The sequence below is a fragment of the Micrasema longulum genome, unplaced genomic scaffold (genome assembly GCF_059751315.1).
Source record: "Micrasema longulum isolate JH-2025_06_02 unplaced genomic scaffold, ASM5975131v1 h1tg000020l, whole genome shotgun sequence".
NCBI lineage: Eukaryota > Metazoa > Arthropoda > Insecta > Trichoptera > Brachycentridae > Micrasema > Micrasema longulum.
Window position 1 is genome coordinate 13033 of NW_028277228.1, and position 19783 is coordinate 32815.

The 19783-nt window shown below is 31.6% G+C and overlaps 1 protein-coding gene across 1 annotated transcript in view; it reads right to left on the minus strand.

Moving 5' to 3' along the window:
• Positions 1-454: 454 nt before the first annotated feature.
• The window catches only part of hop (tyrosine-protein kinase hopscotch), a 42259-nt gene continuing 22930 nt past the window's right edge, over positions 455-19783 (minus strand). The window contains exons 11-23 of the mRNA XM_088243141.1: positions 13892-14019; positions 12889-13025; positions 11614-11814; positions 8934-9084; positions 6627-6774; positions 6243-6335; positions 5298-5392; positions 5033-5143; positions 4784-4921; positions 3983-4147; positions 2504-2670; positions 1850-1996; positions 455-1386 (exon numbers count right to left, since the gene is read on the minus strand). Of these exons, the coding sequence (XP_088099267.1) occupies positions 1245-1386; positions 1850-1996; positions 2504-2670; positions 3983-4147; positions 4784-4921; positions 5033-5143; positions 5298-5392; positions 6243-6335; positions 6627-6774; positions 8934-9084; positions 11614-11814; positions 12889-13025; positions 13892-14019 (1823 nt within the window). The 3' untranslated portion in view covers positions 455-1244. The remainder of the gene's footprint in view (positions 1387-1849; positions 1997-2503; positions 2671-3982; positions 4148-4783; positions 4922-5032; positions 5144-5297; positions 5393-6242; positions 6336-6626; positions 6775-8933; positions 9085-11613; positions 11815-12888; positions 13026-13891; positions 14020-19783) is intronic.

Here is a 19783-nt window from a genome sequence, read left to right on the forward strand (position 1 = left end):
TGGTACAAAAAATAACTCGTAAAGTTATGTTTTATAATATATTTGTATGAATGAGACAGAAAAAGAATACAAAATATTATAATAATTTCCTATATTTTTTTATTTTTTTTAATAAATTATTTATGTTAGACCATATTTTTACAGTTCATTTACAAATCGATAAATAACAAATAGTATTAAAACAATAATAATATGGTAGAAGTAAACTTTCACTGAATATTCAGTTGTCAAAATTCAAACCCTAACAGGGACTATATTAGTATTATGATTTTTTTATAATCATTTATATTAAATAACAGAATTGAAAATCATAATGTATAGTCTCAATAAGTTAATTTTACAGCCTTATTGTAAGATGCGCGGAAATATATCAGAAGGGTGGTTCTACTGGATTGGAGTTGTCGTTTAAAATTTTCAACTTGGCAACAGCATCTTCTAAATACAGTAAAACCCGTTTTATGTTTTTCAAGGGAGCAGCAAAAAAAGTGTTAAACTGAGGAAAACGCCAAAGTGAGGAAATGAAAAACTGCAGAAAAAATGGTCATAATTGGGGATTATTCATATTTACCTATGATTTCATTAAAAATATTTTTTTGTGACAGTGTTTTTTTTTATTGAATAAAAAAAAACATGTTTAAATAATTTTATGGAGGTACTTAACCTTAAAAACACAAAAATTAAAATTTGAATTTGCATACAATGATTTTTTCCCTAAATATTGTGAAACTATTTATTGGTATCACTTTTTTTAGTATGGTACCGCAGAATTTTAACTGTCATTTACATCGCGGCAAAACTATTTCACACTTTTACGATAACTGTTTAAACAATCTTCTTTCCAAATTATGTTTATAACTTCGAGTAATATTTCTATTGCCAAATTTTTTAACTTTCTGCATCGTAATTCATTGATGTGAAGACTTTATTCTTCCTAAACATGCGGCAACTGCATGTCACAATTTAGTAAAATGTCAAAATTAGACACTTAAACAAAATGGTCAATTGCACTGAACCTACTTTGAATTTAGTTTGAGACAACAATTTAAACATTTTTTTATTTATCTTGATTTTATTCACTGAGTAGCAGGAACCAGATTTGTTTGTTGACAATCTCGCAACTCCACCCTTCCTAACTCTTTCTTTGCATACATCTATGGCGATAGACCTTTGAACTCGAATAAAAGTTGAAAATTGGACAGCTGAGTTAGATAATGTCAAAGTAATAGTAACTAAATTCCTGTTGACTACGTTAGCATTCCATGTTGAAGTTCCGTGCACTTGGCCAGGAGCTGCGTGAAGGAAGATCTCTCTGTCGGGTCCAACTTCCAACACGGGAGAAGCATATTCAGGTAAACCTCTACTGGACAGAAGCTGGGGCGGTCCAACCTAATGATAAACAAATTAATATATTAAGCAAAAATAATATGAAAAAAGTATATACATTTAGAATATGGTGGGTTCGCTGCGGCTACGCATCTTAAATGAATAATTAAAGGGACCAATAAGAACTCTGCTAAACAGAATTGGAGATGGACATCGTCATCCTCCTGCTCGGGGGCAAGAAATAATGTATTCCTCCTTATATAACAACATTTTGTCAAACATTAAGATGATTGTAGTTTTATTACAGAATAAATAAATAAATGAACCCTAAACTGTGACCGTCATCTAATCATGAACTACGGATAATTCTCAGAACAAAATCATTAATATTTTGTGTGAAGTGCACGCACCATAAGGGCCTAAATTGCACGTTACTATCTTTCCAGTCAATGGCTTGTTTCTTAATCCTACAATTATATGACACTCGTGGTAGAGTTAAACAAGTATTTAAAATAAGATGATTCACCTAGAAGATCTATCTGGAGAGGTTGAGTCTGTTCCCCAAGCCGGTGGCTCCTCACCAAAAGAGAACATTTCATACAAAGTCACTCCATAGGACCAAACGTCACTTTTTGTTGAAAATTTCCCATGGTTCACACTTTCTGGAGCATACCTAATAACAAAAAGGTTAAATTAGGAACTTAAATTGAAATTAAATGTATGTTGAGTCAACGAGTTTTGTTTTTCTGTCAATTCTTTTACCCTATGAGGCCATTTTCAAATGAGGTAGAAAATCATAAAAATTAACAGTTAATTTAACCTGAAATGTTCAATATACTACATCATATTTGGTTGGTCGGAAGATATTGCTTTTAGCAATAAGCCTGCCAATGTACATTTATTTTGTACAAGAATTTATAAATTATTGATCATTTTATTAATGGCAACCATTTGTTTTTTTATTTCTTATTGTAATGACTTCCTGGATTTTAATTTTAATTAAAAATAAAATAATGTATTTATGTAAATCAGTAAAAAAAAAAGGAAATTGTCATAATGGTCGATTGTTGCATTGAATTTGCACAATTTCATAACGCCGTATAATCTCATTAATAATTAAATAGATCAGCAAAAATTGGATTAATTACAATTGAAAGTCAAATATAAAATGTAATCTTACCACTTCAGGGGGAGCTCTCGAATAGTTTTGAGAATGTAGTAATCTCCCTGCATGAACTGTGCCAAGCCAAAATCGGATATTTTAACATGATTCTCGTTTACTACCAGAATATTCCTGGCGGCGAGATCTCTGTGCACAATATTCATATTTCCCAGGTACTCCATTCCCTAGAATTTTTAATTGCTTAATTTTTTTTACACAAATATTTGCTCTGTCCCATGGAGTCCATCATCGGCTTAAATTGATGCAAAGAATATATACATCATATCAGATAATCGATATAAAATTTTCATAAAAGTTCCTCTGTGGGTAAGTTCCAGTGCATTATTTTTATTTTTTTATTTTATTTTATTAGGTAAACAAACAGTATGTACACATATATTGCCAATTTCTTTGTATATTAGAGTAAGAAACTCATGCACACACCAAAAAAATTGTTTACACTTAATACAATAATTTAAATTATGTTCAATATAATAAATGTAAAAGAAACGAAATGAAAAAATATTTATATAATAATAATGTTAAATCTGCTTCTCTCAAAATTTCAATAATTTTTGACCTAAATTTACATACATTGTCACAAAAAATATCAGCCTCGGTAAATATATTGTTATATTGGTCGCATATTCTAGGTATTGTAGATTGTTTAAAATAGTTTGTTGACGCGTTTTCAGTGTAAAACAAAAGATTTTGTCTTGTCGGTCTAGATGGCACACGGAATGGAAGTCTTTCTAGTAGGTTAGGAGAATCAATTTTATTATTTATTAATTTGAATAAAAATAACTGGTCCAACATTATTCTTCGATTTTTAAGAGAGTTTATTCCATGGTACTGCATACTTTCAGCATGATTAGAAAGGTTAATGTTTAACCGGTAGTCGACCTGCTTAAAAAATTATATGCATATTTCGTGGAGCTGCCCACAAGGCAGGCTCTCTTTCTCTCTCTTGCACCTGCCTCGCTTGCCTACCTCCGAAAACAACAGTCGGTCCGCATCAGTGTCCTGAGTTAACTTTAATCTTCCAAGAATTAATCTCTACAGAGAAGCAATGCCTTTCATTACAGTCCACAGCCAAAGTAATATAAGAAGGAACCTTTGCAGGTTTTTCATATTGATTTTTTACAACTTTATTTTAAGTAATATTTTGTAAACTTAATAATCTAACTCAATTCATCAAAATTTGATAATATTAACTGAGATAAAAAATAAACACTACTATTTGAGATTTTATTCAAAATAAGTTGAGATTAAATGGATGACATTTAATAAATTCGACCCTAGTCGTTAAAAAATTCCTATTTTAATGTTTTATGGTGGAAATATTTGTTGTTTTTTTTTTAAATGCAATATTGATCTGGACTGGTTAGTACTGATTGCCATCACTTAACCAAGATAGGTGGCAATTTGTGAACCAATATGGTAAGGATAGGGAAATAATGAAATTAGATAGCTACGAGTATGTAAAGTAAATCTCACCATGGCCACATCTTGGGCGTACTTGAGTAGTTGATGTACCATAATTGTGTGTTTGTATATTTTCAAGTAGCTCTGGAGAGATCCATGCTGGATGTACTCCATTATCAGGACCTGTGGTTCCTCGAGAACAGCTATGATGTCCACAATGTTGGGGTGCTTGAGAGACTGGAAAACAATGCAGAATGTATGTTTCAATTTCCTCTACTTCATTTAACTGTCCCTATCCGCATATAAATCCACACAAATTGTTATAAATACATATTAAGATATTACTGTAGCCAACTAAGTTTCATATTTTGTCGTAATTCTGTGCATGTATCTCTCTATACCAGATGTAAATTAAATAACAATACATATTTAACGAGAAAAAATAACAATTAGTACTAAAACTTTTGACAACCACACGACCAAATCTGGTCTAATGCTCTGAAACACCACCATTAAATAGTAAATTAGTTTATATACAAGTAAATGCATTAAAAAACATTTCTGGGATTCGAAATTTAGTCAAGTTGTATATTTCTCAATTCCGAACTGTAATACACCAAAAAGTTTTGAGCAAAATGAAACTTTGATGCATGCTGTCATTTACAACTATTATAATCCGGATATATTCAGACCTGATCATTTCTCCTCCAATACAGGATATCATAATACTCTATCTCACACATGTAGACCGGATAACAAGTTACAGAAATACACTACGAGAGACATTGCTATCTACGGAGACTCATTAAGCGCTTTCAAGAGTAGTAATTAAATAGTCATAACTCAAACACGTGAGATTTCCTTGGAGCTTACCTTCATGATTTCAATTTCTCTATCAAAATCCTCAAGTGAAGGCTGAACTGTTTGTTTCAGTCTCTTAACAGCTACATGTTTGGACTCTGATCCGTCTTTTGATTCCAAAGTTCCTTTGAATACTTCTCCATAAAATCCCTAAAACACCAAGTAAAAATTTCATTTTTATTAAAAATATCTCCCACTAGACAAAACATAATAAGAGGTAAAAATATGCATTTTGGTGCAAGAAAGAAGTTAATATTTTACCTGTCCAATGCAACCCTGAAGAATAACGTTAAAATCTTCCCACTCAAACACATCTTGCATTTCATGTGAAGAAAAGTTGTTAATATCGTAAGGGGGCGTGTCATCGTCAGACTAAAAGAAAATTATGCGTTATGTAAATTATTTCATTCACAGTTTATACTAAATAATAATAAATTTTGTCAATTTTTATAGCGCCGTTCTCGTGAATAATCACTTCAAGGGCGCTTACCTTACAATTTATAATATTATTGAAAAAAGAACATACCCCGTCAAACGTCATTGTGGTGTCCATTTCACTAAAGCAAGAAGATGATTGTTCTAGTTCACTAGCTGTAGTTAGATTATCAATAACACTTTCACCTAAAAAGTGTTTAAAATATATCAATTCAATGAGAGCACTGTTCAAAAGTATAAAACTTCAAATTGTTAATTAAAAATAAAAAAAGATAAAAAATCTGACAATGTTAACAAATGTTGATCAAAAATTTTTTTTGCTTCAAGCCCTTGGACGTAACATGCAAATTATATAAATACACGTTTATGTGTTAGTGCCTGTCGGTAAACCAAGTAAACATACATTTTTTGCTTGTGAAAGCATGCACACTTGAATGATTTTATTTATTTATATAAAGACACATATTACAAAAAAATAATAACGTATCCCTAACTCTATGAGGCTAAGAGCCCTGTATTGAGTTGGCATACAGCATAAAGGAAAGTGGAAGCATGCAAATTATTAAAGAATACCAAAAATAAAATGTACTACATAAACATAAATTTTAATAAACATCTGGACAACACGATCAATAATATGTTTCTTTTTTCGGTGATACCGAGTGTGTTGGATTTGCTCCGACGTTTCGGCTACCATTGCAGGAGCCATCTTCAGGGCAAACTGAGTCACTCAGTTTGCCCTGAAGATGGCTCCTGCAATGGTAGCCGAAACGTCGAAACAAATCCAACCCACTGGTATCACCCAAAAAAGAAACAGATTAATAACAGTGACTGTGAAAACCTTCGCACCTATTTAACACGATTAATAGTATATAAATCTATGCAATGTCTCAACGATTCATATGAAAACTTTTTGCTACCCGCACATAAGAAAAAATGTTTACTAAAGAATGAATTTGAATAAACTGTACATGCGATCGGTATATAGTACGGATATAGAAAATAAGAAGTTATATAGGTTATCTATCTACTTTACCTGTAACATTGGATGTGAGGCTTTGGGCGGATCCGGTAACTTTATTTGTCTTAGGAGAAAGGGTATCGTAGACATTTCGTCGAGAGTTGTAAACTGAAAAAGTTACAAGATCAGAATGTAATATTATTTGGCTGATTAATATGGCGCCGTTTTAGGGAAAAATCACGTTGAGGGCGCTTTACAATTTAATGCGTAAACTTACATTCTAACTAAGCTAATATTACATATTATATTTTCTGATTTAAAATTGAGGGTATGATGAACGAACCTAGTTTTCGGGCACCGCAAAAGCACGATCTCCGAACCTAGTTTTCGGGCAGCGCCGGATTTGGACAAATTTTCCAACATAATACATAATGTTCTATTTCTGTATTGACAGCTTACCCTGATAGTGGAGATTGTTAATGTCTCTCATAATCATGTGCGCGCGCATTCGGCTGTGTTGGTCGGGGTGCCAACACGCCTTCATCACACTGAACACTTCCTGGGGACAGCCGGCCGGAAGAAGGAGACGGTTACCTCCAAGGTAGCTCTGAGAAATCAAACATTTTTTAAAAAGGGATTATCACAATCTGGTTGCACTTACATACTGATTAACCTCGAAAAAAGGAGAACATTAATGGACCTCACATTCCTCTATAAAATTATTAACAGTCTAGCTGATTCATCCCAGCTCCTAAATAAAATTCAAATTAACTGTCCATCACGTGCCCTACGAAATCACCCAACCTTTAGAATACCTAGTGTCAATACGAACTATTGCCAGAATTCGTTTTTACACAGATCGTGTTCCACTTTTAACAGCTTTTTTAACCATATAGATATATATCATACAGGATTACAATTATTTAAAAATAGTGTAGTGAAAACTTTTGAATAAAACTCCGGTTGGTCCCTTTTTCTCTTATATCACTCAAATTACATACATTCATATTATTATTATAAATTAAATTTCTCTTTTGAAATTTTGTATTACTTCTAAAATCGCTTTAATGAAATTTTATCGACTTTTCTTGGTTTAAAATCTTCTCCTTATATTGCTTTTTCAAATTTTAAATGATTACTTGCCATACTTGTTATTCCTTCTTTATTTTTTCTTTTTTCTCTGCTGCCATTGGCATGTTTTTATACTTGTTACACTTTTAAACTACTTTTAATTACTTATATTATATAAGTTAATAAAATCAATATATTGCTGCTCTTACTATAATGTGTCATTAATTTTGAAGATGTTTTTTAAATTGACCTAAATTTAAATTTACTGTCTTATATTTCACTTAAAGATTCTTCTCATCGTTTCTTTGAATCTCTTAAAATAAATATGTGTTTATGTTTTTCCTTTTTTAAAAAAAAAAAAAAATGTTATTACTATTTTATTTTATTTTTACATCGGAGTATTTTTTTCATTCTTTATTTCCATTCTTAATTCTTAATTACTCTTACAAGTTTTCTTCATTTTTAATATTATTTCCATTTGTAAATACTCACTACAAACTACAAACCTTAAAATATATTTTTTTTTCACTTAAATTTAAATATTTAAATAACTTTCATTTATGTTTTCTTTTTCCTTCTCTTTTTTATACTTTCATAATTAACATTAGATTTAATTGCTTTTTAATATGGAAACTTCACTGGTCCATTAGAATTAAGTCCAATTGTGTAAAATATTAAACTTTGTAACTGTACTGTATGTTTCCTGAATAAAAGAAAATAAAATAAAAAATAAAATATTTCAAAAATTACATCTACATTTTACTAACTGAAAACCTGCACTTTTTCACCTACCTCGACCCCCTTCCCCCACGGTAGAATTAGTCTAAATCTGACCCACCTCGGATCTCGCTACTTCTAAACTGCTATTCGCTGACCATTTTGCATTGAGAGAAGTACCGTATTTCCTCGATTATAAGACATATGGACTGCACTGTCAACACCAAATGCCAGGCAACGCAACACGTCACCAGCCGCTGCAAAACGGAAATTAACAAAGCCACAATTTCTCTGATCAGCGCTGGTACTAGACGTCTAGCACAACATCGCAACCGACTTGAATAATATAAGGCTTGATAAAATTAATAATCATTATCAATTAAATTAAATAAAAAAAATAAAAAAAAAGGAATGAACAGATTTCCAATGGAGGTAATGATTGTAAAAATATGACCCTTATGATATTGACAAAACTTTATTTTTGAAGCATTTTTCATGGAAAGTCTTAAATCTTCTTAAGAAACAGCAATATGGATAAACAATTGAACGTAGTTATGCAGAAAGCAGCCAGCTATAGAAAAGTGAAACTGAGATAATAGGACCTTTGTGAAAAGAGTGAATAAGCAAATCTCCACAACAGTTGGAATGTTTTTGACTTTAACAAATGATAAACAAGGAATATATTAGTTTTTTTTTTACATTACAAACAAGAATTTTACTATGTATTTGACCAGTTTTAATGATTTTAAAATTTGTTAAGATTTTTTAGTGCTGTGGGTGTTTTCTGCAAATTGAGAAATACCGTTTTTGTGATTGATACCATTTTCAGAAGGTGATTAAAACAATTTTTTGTATGAAAGCGGTCTGGCTGTTTTTAGCAGAACATAGAATTGACCTTACTGCACCCGATAACATCAATATCTCATTTTTACAAAATTGTGGACTGGCTGCTTTCTGCATAACTACGTTCAATTATACCTTTTTTGTGAAAGTCGGGTTGATTTGAGTTGGAGATACGCCAAATGAGAAAATTTCCCACAGTGTTGTTGCAAATGCCCAAACATCGGACAGCGGCGACATTCGAGCAGAATTCATGTTGTTGAAGAACTCTATCGGAAGCCAATGGAATCTGTAACAATGTTTGCAATGCTTGTTTTATATTTAGATCATGAGGCACAGCTACAGTATGGAGGTTTAAGAAAAAATACATTCAATTATTGTAATTTTTTTTGCAAATCAAATCTGACACCCCCGTGGATGCTACAACCGTCTTATAAATTACACCACGGAGGTGGGTCACTAACATTTTCAACATCGTTCCCCTTCCGCACCTAATGGTGCATTGGGCACTACATTGGTACACCAATCGCAACGTTTTATGATCAGTCTTACGCTTCAGGTACCAGTCCAGGGATTATAAAAATTTTAGTGTAAAAACAACAAACAAACCATCACGCCGTTTCTCCGAAGGGGTAGGCAGAGAGGATAGAACGCCATATCACTCTGTCTTTGCATACAGACCACGCTTCCTCTACATTCATACATCTTCTCATGCACGCACTACGATTATTCCTACTTTTGACATGGCCATCTTCAAGTAATTGATAGACTTGATGGTGCCATGTCTTTCTCGGTCTTCCTCGTTTTCTGCATCCATCAACATTCGCATCGTGGATCCTTTTAGCCGTTCTTTTGCTGTCTATTCGCTCTACATGTCCAAACCAACGCAGTCGATAATGCATGTCTCAGCCTTACAAACTTCACAGATCTCGACATTTGTGCACCTATCATACATCGTTTTACCACATATTCGCCTGAGGGATCGCATCTCAACAGCATTCAACCTACTTTCATAATTATTTTTCCAATTCCATACTTCGCTCCTATACATTAGAGTTGACACTAGAACTCCATTGTGAACTGCTAGTTTTGCCTCCTGAGATAAACATTTAAATAAATATTTTATATCGACGTGGTAGGTAAACGCGCTGACTATTATTACGCTAACATTTGACTATAATAAAGTAATAAATAAAATAGCATTTAAAAAAATAATAATTAAATAAGTATATAATGGTGTTCACAGGTCGCAGTGACGTCAGGAGCTTTCATAGCACTGACCCCCACCACTAATAGGAATACAACGCTACTAAGTTTCAGTCATGTGAATACTCTTGTAAGTTTGAGGTATTTTCTGGGTAAAAATTGTTAAATCAATAACCTAGTTGTTCAAAGGCATAAAAGCTCTGAGGGCATGATACAGCTATATAACATTCTTAAGGACCTAACTTAGTAGCTCGGTTCTATAAACATCTAGGCTTACAGGGCGAGATTTGAATAACGGAGATTTGTCACAATAAATCTGTACAAGTCGCAGTAATGTTAAGAGCTTGTGTAGCACTGAGCAAATATGGTTAATGGCAATTATACATGTATGTTAGTATGTCATTTTTTTATTAAGGAACCCCTCCACATAACAGAAAATCGTTTTAAAGACCATAAGTCTTCTTATCGGTTTCCCTTATACTAAAATCAATTTTTATTTTAAATAAACGAGTTACTCTCTAAAAAATTCAATTTCGTAGACTGCAAATTTAACTCTGCCGCTTTCATTGCCCCTTCCACTGTGAGTTTGGCAAATTATATGGAGAGCTGATGTCGGATATTGTCATTCTTTCTCATGACCATATTGCAATGACGGAGTCCAGTGGTTAATTAAATTTTTTAAATAGACTATTAAACTAAGCCTAAATTTTAAAAAAATAAATTGTATCGTATTATCAGCGCTATGATTTTAAATTTTAAAGTTTCGTGTTTCTGAAATTACTCTGCGTGTGACGTCTTAAGTTCTCTTCCGCTTTTTTGGGGTCAGTTCAGCCGATTGGTCCGTTGACTTACCGTAAACGGGAAAACTTTCACAACTCTCTTATCATTGCGGATTCAGATGAACTAGTGATGTCGTTCAAAGTAGTTCGTTTTAATTAAAATATTTTTGTTTTTTTTTTCATTCATTACAAAAAACTTTGCCATACAATTTAATGATCTAATTTTTACCGCGCGTAAGAAAACATGTTTATATCCAATTCCCCGCAGGGCTGAACTTCCTTATTACACGACTCGTAGCATAAACTTGTATTTCATTCGGTTACAAAAATCGATCGCCACTGTGGTATTTTTATAAATTGAATAACATCATTTGTTTGCAACAGGAGGGAATTTTTTTTTGAGAAGGGAATATGGAAGTGGAGGCATTTACAGGGCTCATGACTTGTCATTAACTGGTTTAAGTGGGCACATTACACACTGTGTAATATTCACCATAGGCAAGGTTTTAACATTTACATTTCCTCAACTCTTCCATCTGTTGACTTTTGCGAAGTAAAAGAGTTGAAAAAGAACAACAAATCTAGATCTTAAGAACTCCCTAGGGAGAAAATCCAGCCAGTAAACAAATGTTAGGATTAAAAACATAAATTTAGATTATTATCATTATTTTGAAAAATGACTTAACTCCGATGCCCTTCATATAAGTCACCAAAAGATTAATTCCATAATCATGCATATTATATATTTACATAGCTTATTTCAAGGTTATTAACTACTTCAATTTAATAAAACCTTTGTTATTCTGACTGTTTTTATTACAATTAGTACTGACTCATCTTCTCCATAGGTGGTGTGCAGGCCGGGGTCGGACAGTTTGATGTAAAGGTGGGAGTTGTCATGGGAGGCCACCAGGAGTTTGCGACATCTAATATTCCCGTGCACTATGCCATTCTCCGCCAGGTGCCATAGGGCAGTGGCCAAGGAGGAAGCACTCTCTACCAGCTCCACAATTTGAATGCTCAACTTGTTCTCTCTGGGAAACAGAAATAAGGAATGACAGATAATTTTATAATTCTTAAAAGATTTTGCTTAAAACTACCTCTGAAAACAGTGTTGTAACGTCTTGTCAAGATATTTTGAAATGAAGGTATTTACAAAAAAAAAAACATATATACTGTTGAATAATCTATTTTCCATAATTTATAGAAAATAATAGGCCTCTTATAGCAAAATACGAATTCATTATTTAAAAAAATAAGAGAAGATAAAGTCAAGTTTTGTATTTTATTTTGAGATAGTCGCACAAGGATTAATAAAGATTTTTATAGCATTTCAAGTAATTCATTGTAACCATTTCGCAGTTCTGCTTCCATGGAGGAATTTCCATTTTCTCTTTTGCTTGGTGAAATTTCTCTTTTGTGGCCCCAAGTGTTCAATGTCCTGGATGAATATTTTAAGTTCTCCAAAACGAAAGCCATTTTCAGGAGAAGTGTACAAGTTTAGATTTTGTCTAAGGAAGGAGACCATTGCAGGAGACTGCTGCGAGATAATGCATAGATTTATATACTATTTAGCGTGTTCTCCAGATGTTTATTAAAATATATGTTTATGATTTATTTTTTAATTTTTGTTTTTGCTATTCTTTAATATGCATGCTTTCACTTTCCATTGTGTTGTACCCCAACTCAACACAGGGCTCTTGGCCTCATAGAGTTAGCAATACGTTATTATTATTTTTTGTAATATATATGTATTTGTATGAATAAATAATAAATAAATAAATAAATGGACTAAAAAATATTTTGTTATTTTAAATGCCTTATTTTAAAAAAGGAGTTTCTTTATATGAGTAACCTTCATGGTAGTTTCTTTTATAATTTTAGCTTTTAACAAAAATATTTTAATTAATTGTAATGGTCCTATTTTTTTTAATGGGAAAACACCCAAAGAACTGTAAAAAAAAGTATCCCATCTACTTTTTAAAAAGAGATTATGAAGATATGAAAGTTTTTTATTTTACAATAATTTTCAAAATGTTACCTCACAAGTCTAGTCTCGACTTACTGTAGATTATTAGAGTCATACTTAATCTGAAGGGGTGTCTTACCTCAAATAAGCATCTAATGAGCCCATGGGCAAGTATTCCATGACCATAGCAACTGGAGACCGAAGTATGACTCCGTATAACCTGACCAGGGCGGACGATTGCAGGAAGGCCCACTGACCAGCTCTGTCAATGAATTCCTACAAAAAAACATGATTTCTAAATAAAATTATTGAAGTAAAAGCTAAACTTTTTTTGATGTAATTTAGATTCATCCAAATTATTGCACAATTCCTGAAAGTACTTTATTGCTTTACGAATACGAATTTCAAAACACAATCATATTCATTTAAGTACAAATACAAAAATTATCTACTACTGCTATAAAAATACCATATTTCCTCGATTATGAGACACATGTTTTTTAATACGAGGTGTGTCTTATAATCGGTGGTGTCTTACAATCGATGTAAAATTCTATCTAATAAAATTGTCCCTATACCATTAATTTAATGTCGGCAAGAAGACAACATTATGATATTAATTGAAAAGAAAAGTTATTGGGTATGAAAAAAAGCACGGAAACAGAGCTGCAGGATGTAAATTTGACATAAGTAAAGTAAATATTCTATGACATTTCATGGGAAGACACAGGCAATTATTCGTCGAAAAGTGATGCAGGAAAAACTGACACAGAATCTGAAGAAATTTCAGATACTGGTGGCGATAGTACATTAATAATGTGCCTACTTCTAAATCTTTTTTATTATGATTGTGTGACTGTCATTCATAATAAAGTTTTTTTCGGTCTTGAAAAATAAGGGTCTTATAATCGAGGAAATATAATAGGCCAAATAGCTGAAGTGGTGTTATAAAGCAGAATATTTGTACACAGATCTATGAATGGGCATATAAATCCATCTACTAAATGGGCACGGCTTGTTTAAAGTAACCAATATGCTGCTGTAAAAAATAAACAAATACATTTTTAAAAGAAAAAAACATTAAAACAATTATCTTGGAGCTGATTCAATTTATCACTATGAGTTTTTTGGTGATAACTTACTTTCATATTTTCACTGCTGGCATCTTGCTTAAGCATCTTCATGGCGACTTCAAACTTCTTTGCAGGAGCTACTTCCCAGAAAGCTTTGAACAATAATGATAAATTCTCTGAGCTCGCTATGCGTGTATCTGAAACGAAAAACAATATTGAATGAATTCCCATTTGATAATTACACATTTTAGTAAAAGCAAAGATCTTTTAAGGGATTAGGATTAATGCATAATGCTTAATTTAAAATTTTAAAAAAATCATTAAACGCCCATGGGGCTTTTACAATACAAATTTGCTTATATAAAACATAATAAAGTTTATAAACAAAAATAGGTAGCAGTTAAACGAGTACAGAGGTTAAAGAATTAAGTTGATAAAAACATGTTTAAGAAGTTATAATATAAGTAATTCAAAAGTTCGTAATTTACGTGTTACAATGTGTAATTTAATATATCTGAAAGAGTAAAAAAATAAAAATAAATTTATTAAAAGCATATACACATATTTATATAAACAAACATAGAAAAGTTATTTCATCACTATAATAATTTAGTAGCAAGGGAGTGACTAATTTAAACATTAATTTAACTGGTAACTCATTACATTGTACTTGAAATAATTTTTGATTTAATTAAAGCAGGCGAAGTATTAAATATATCAAAAAGATGGTTAAATTTATTGGCATTTAGGTGAAATCGAACTAATGGAGAGAACTGAGCATAATTTTTTTGGAATGATTTAGTATGGAAAGTACATCTAAGCCTTGTGGTCTTAAAAGGGATCCTAAAATTTATTTCATTTACCAAGCATGGACAATTTATAACATTATTCACAATATTATACAGTGTGACAACATCAGCTACAATGCGTCTACTTGAAAGGGAGGATATGTGCAAATTTTCTAACTCTCTCTAAGTTATCAATATTTATTTTATAAAACGGTGACCAGGTTTGAGATGCATATTCTAACTGAGACCTCACCATATGCAGAACTCTACCTCTCTTCATGATTCTACATGTTGTCTACTCTTCTAGCAAAAACCCAACCAACTCACTTAACAATAACCATTTTAATTTGTATTTATTGCATAGTCTTTATGGTAAAAACAAAACTAAGCCACATATCATAGTTTTGAGAAAAATTACTTGAGAACAAAACATCCATCTTTCTGCGATATTGAGATTTATCGAAGTAGTAAAACTTTTATATTTTAGGTGAAAAATCACAATAACCTCAAACATATTTTTATTTATTTGTATTAGTTTGAATAAAGTCTTGTTAGTAAACTTCGAGTTGATAATAGAGCATGTAATCTCGATCGCGATCATTATTATTTTGTACAGTCGATTGGATTCAGTGTACAATTGCAGTTTTCAAATGTAAATAAGTGTCATTGTGATCAGTGTTTTCCTACTGTGAAAGAATGTTGCCATTTGTAGTTTGTAAAAGACCAACACAACTAATACAGTGATCATTCAAATCATACCCGTATACAAAAACAAAAAAAAGGCTTACTGTAACCAAATGGACTGAATAAGTCCATAAATAAATAAATAATTTACTATTGTGACCACTGAATATATATATCTGTGATTGTGACTGTAAACTTCCTAGCTTTATAGTTCTTTATATCGAGTCAATATACTTTCATATAAGGATTTAAAAAAAATAATTATTAACCTATTACAACTGCTAAATGTGAATAGTTGTTATTTATTCAACTTCATCAGTGCAGCCTGAAGCCGCATAGATCTAAGACGAAAAGATAAGAGAGATAAGAGTTAGACAATTTTAAGAATAAATTTATTAAATATTTTTTTTTACAATAAATTCTTAATTGATAAGCACAAAATTATACACAAAACTAGCGAGCCCTATGGTATGATGGTAAAGACTGGTAAGCTTCTTAATTGGAAATTCCAAGTGTAATAATTCAAGGTGAAATCCCATTTTAATGTGATATTTTCTAACCTCCATTTTATAATGATAAATTTGCAATGTTCTGATCCGACGATTGCGAAATAATGATATGATGTTCCTCGATCAGCACAGCATGGATTGCATGCACCAACGTCCCAATTGTGTAGTATTGTAAACTAGAGACAGGATCTGGACTTTTTTTGTGTAAGTCTTTCTAGATTTAAACAATCACTAAAATACATAGATCAGATCTTATTTCGAGGTCATTACTATTTTTGTCCTAGCTTTCATTTTTTAAAAAACTTATATTTAATATTTTGACTAAATGGACTGAATGATTCCGTGAATAAATAAATAATAATAATAAGGACATCTGGGTATATATTTTTTTTTATTAATAAAACATTAAATATTAACAGAAAACAAACCTTAAGTGATGGAAGACATTTTATTGCTTTAAAAATTGGCAGAGGCACTGCCACTGATCGCTCTCTTTGATTTTCGGTTGTGAATATTTAAAGAAGTTGTGGAAATAAGAGGTTTGACACATGTCAACAAATCATATTTTTCTTCCGTTGGACTGTCTTCTGATTCTGATTGATTTTTTTTTCTTTCTTTGGCGGATTGAATACTTCTCCCAATAGGGGGAATGTTAGTATAAGACATACGTAAACAAAAGAAAGTGCCGATACATGTGATTAAGACAAATAAAAATGAAAAAAATGATAAAAAAATTATCACATTTACTTCACTGCCAAATAAATAAAAAAATCTACCCAAAATGGGATCCTCCATAAGAAAGATAAGAAAAGCTGATTTCACGTGAACTTTTATGATATTCGTGGTCCAAACGAAAGAGAGATCATTAACGATTTGACATTTCCATTCTCCATCACTGGAATCAGTTACATTTGCAACAAATGTGTTTCTAACTGACAGTAAAGTAATTCCATAGTCTTTTATCAATTTACTATTTAAATACCATCTTTGTGAGAGTTCTTCATACACAGAAGCTAGGGGTATAGCTTTACAAGAAATATATAATTTATATCCAACGTACGTTACATGGTCGTAGGATAGACTCCTAACCGCGAGTGATTCAACGCTAACCATTAATTTACTAGAATGGTGTTCAACAATAAGAGAGTATACACCACTATTTGCTGAAGAAGCTCTTTTAATGAATAATATAGACGGCAGATTTATCCAATCTTCGTCTTTAATTTCCTTCAAGAATTTTCCATCAAAAATCCAAAACAACCTAAAATTGGGAGATTCACGGTGGAATGAATTAGCCATGTGAATCGAGTGGTCGAAGGAAACATCTGCCCCCTCTTCTACAACAATGCTGGAAAAATCTGTCTTTAAAGACATTCTTATTTTCCATTCCGCTTCTGGAGAAAGATCTCCACATTGGAATTCGTTACATCGCCCAGATTCGTAAAAGTTTCCCACACAGCTGTCTCCCAATATGTTCGGCTCGGGGTTGTTGCATTTGCGGGTTCTTTGCTAAAAAATAATGGAAGATAAGGAATTGTGTTTTCTCCCCTAAGGGACAATCTAATGCTACTATTTTATTTTATTTAAGAAACTTAACACCGAACAAAATTTCCACATATAGGTAATAAAATACAAAAAAACCAGCCTTAAACTATCATGCTCTGTAGACTATCATGCTCAAATTTTTATCCTGATTACGTACATAATATCATCGCCGTTCAGGCAAATCACTTAGCCAAAAAACCATCATTTTTAAAAATGGCAATACGAAAGTTTGGAGACCAAGGAAAAATCGTTTTATTTATGTTTTGGAGATTTTATGTATACAACAATACGTTTGGGTCTTTTTATTTATTTTATTGTATTGTACTGAAATAAACAGCACTTAGTGCCTTTTACATATTAGTTGCTAATACAATAAGTTACATACACGTAAGTAAAATTATGAATAATATTTAGCATTTAAAACAAATGAATACCGAACAGTTATTTACAAATTAAGAAGTCTAAAAAAGATAAACAGTATAAAAATTATATTACCAGTTATAAAAATATTGATAAAGTAATAAATAATTTGGTAACAGAAATATTTTGAGCATGTAAAAAAAAAATTAATAACACTAAACGATAAAAAAAAACATATATTACTATTTAAAACTACTACTTAGGTAAATAGTAAAGAAATTTAAACAATACTAAATGATAAACAAAATTGTTATCTAGAATTATTCTTCTGCTTCTCCTACCCATGAAATACAGAAGGGCCGTCCTGTATGTACTAAACTTAACATGCAATGAGTCACCAACATCTTGGTACTTATTGCCTAGAGTGTGAAGTCTATTGATGACTGCATTTTTACCATATGAAGTCGAAGTATTTTTGCCACAGTATTGGTAGGTTTGCCGAGTTGTCTTTTTCGGTACATTTAAATTAACAAGTGATAAAATTGCAGTCCAACATCGATTTTTTTGATTTTATTTATTTATTTATTTATTTATTTATTTATTTATTTACGGACAAAGTCCATTATAAATTTTTCAATAAATTCCATCGGTAACTTTTTCCTTTTGATACATTTGCTATAGGAGTTAGTGAAAGGATGGAAATTTAAGGAATAATTATTATAATTTTGTGGTAAAAATTATTTTATGATTTAATATATAATAATATAAAGGCACATACTAATGAACAAATAATTCGGATTTACGAAACTTTTTTTCTAATTAAGTTACCTTGGTGACTCTGGTTTGCCTCTTAAATAATATAATTTTACACTTAGAATGGCATATTTAACTCAAAATTGTTATTTTTAGGGTTTGTGACTTTTGCTTGAACAGCAACGATACGTTTCTAAAACAAGAATAAGCATCCAATCCTTTGCGTAAGAAATATTTAAAGACACTTCTTTCAGTTTTGTGTAAAATTCAGAGTTATCGGGAAAAACACATCAATCACTCGTGATTGCTTGTATGGATACATCCACAGCTATTCCTCTACACATGTGTGAAGCCCTCTGTGTCTCATGTTAAAAATGTTAAGAAAAGACGAGATTATCAGCTTACTCCAGTTCCTCCTCCACAGTTGACAGTACACTTCCACGGGGTCCACTCTCCCCAGCCCCCGTTGATGGCGGATCCTGTGGGGTCTAGCGGTTTGCAATTAGCCGCCCACGTAACCCATCCACTGGCCGCAGTCAAGGAAAACCAATACAACACAAATGGTTTAGCTGATTCGTAAGACAAAACCACTTTATCTCTAGCCAGAATGTTTAATTTATTCCCTTCAAATGTAATAAAAATTTCAGTCCACTTGTCTTTTACGAAAATGGCGGAACGCATATTTACAGATGTTAACTTTTTTCCGTGTGATGTTTCCTCTTCCACTAGAGTTATTTTATTTATCTCACTGTCAAATAATATTTTGTAACGGGTGGTATCTAAAATAATCGAAGAAAACATGCGAAATATAAATCATTATAAATAAATTTAAAAAAAAATATAGGTATATCATTCATTTAAAATCATTAGCACCCTCACAGCTGTTGATTTTATTTTTTTAGTAGATACTGAATCATTTTTGGATTAATAGAAAAATAATAAATTAAGTAACATTACTGCCATACCTAGAAAGATGACAAGCGGATAATATTTTTTGTATGTATTAATTTTAATATACATAAGTGTTTTTTTATAAATTCATTAAATTTAATTTAGCAATTTTTAAGACATTCAAAAAAAATAAAATACAAACTGCCAATTATTAACCTCTAAGTGAGTATGGCCGCATCGTGTACGTCTCAAATAATTTATGCATAAAGGAGTACGGACATACATTGTATGGCTTCGCTTGTCAAAAATCTTCTAATTTATTTATTTTTTAACAAAACTACAGCAGCTAACTTTCCTCTTAAAAATTCAATCTCTTAGAGGTGTAACAGGACAGGTTAGTTTTCCATGATTGAATTAATAAAACAAAAAAA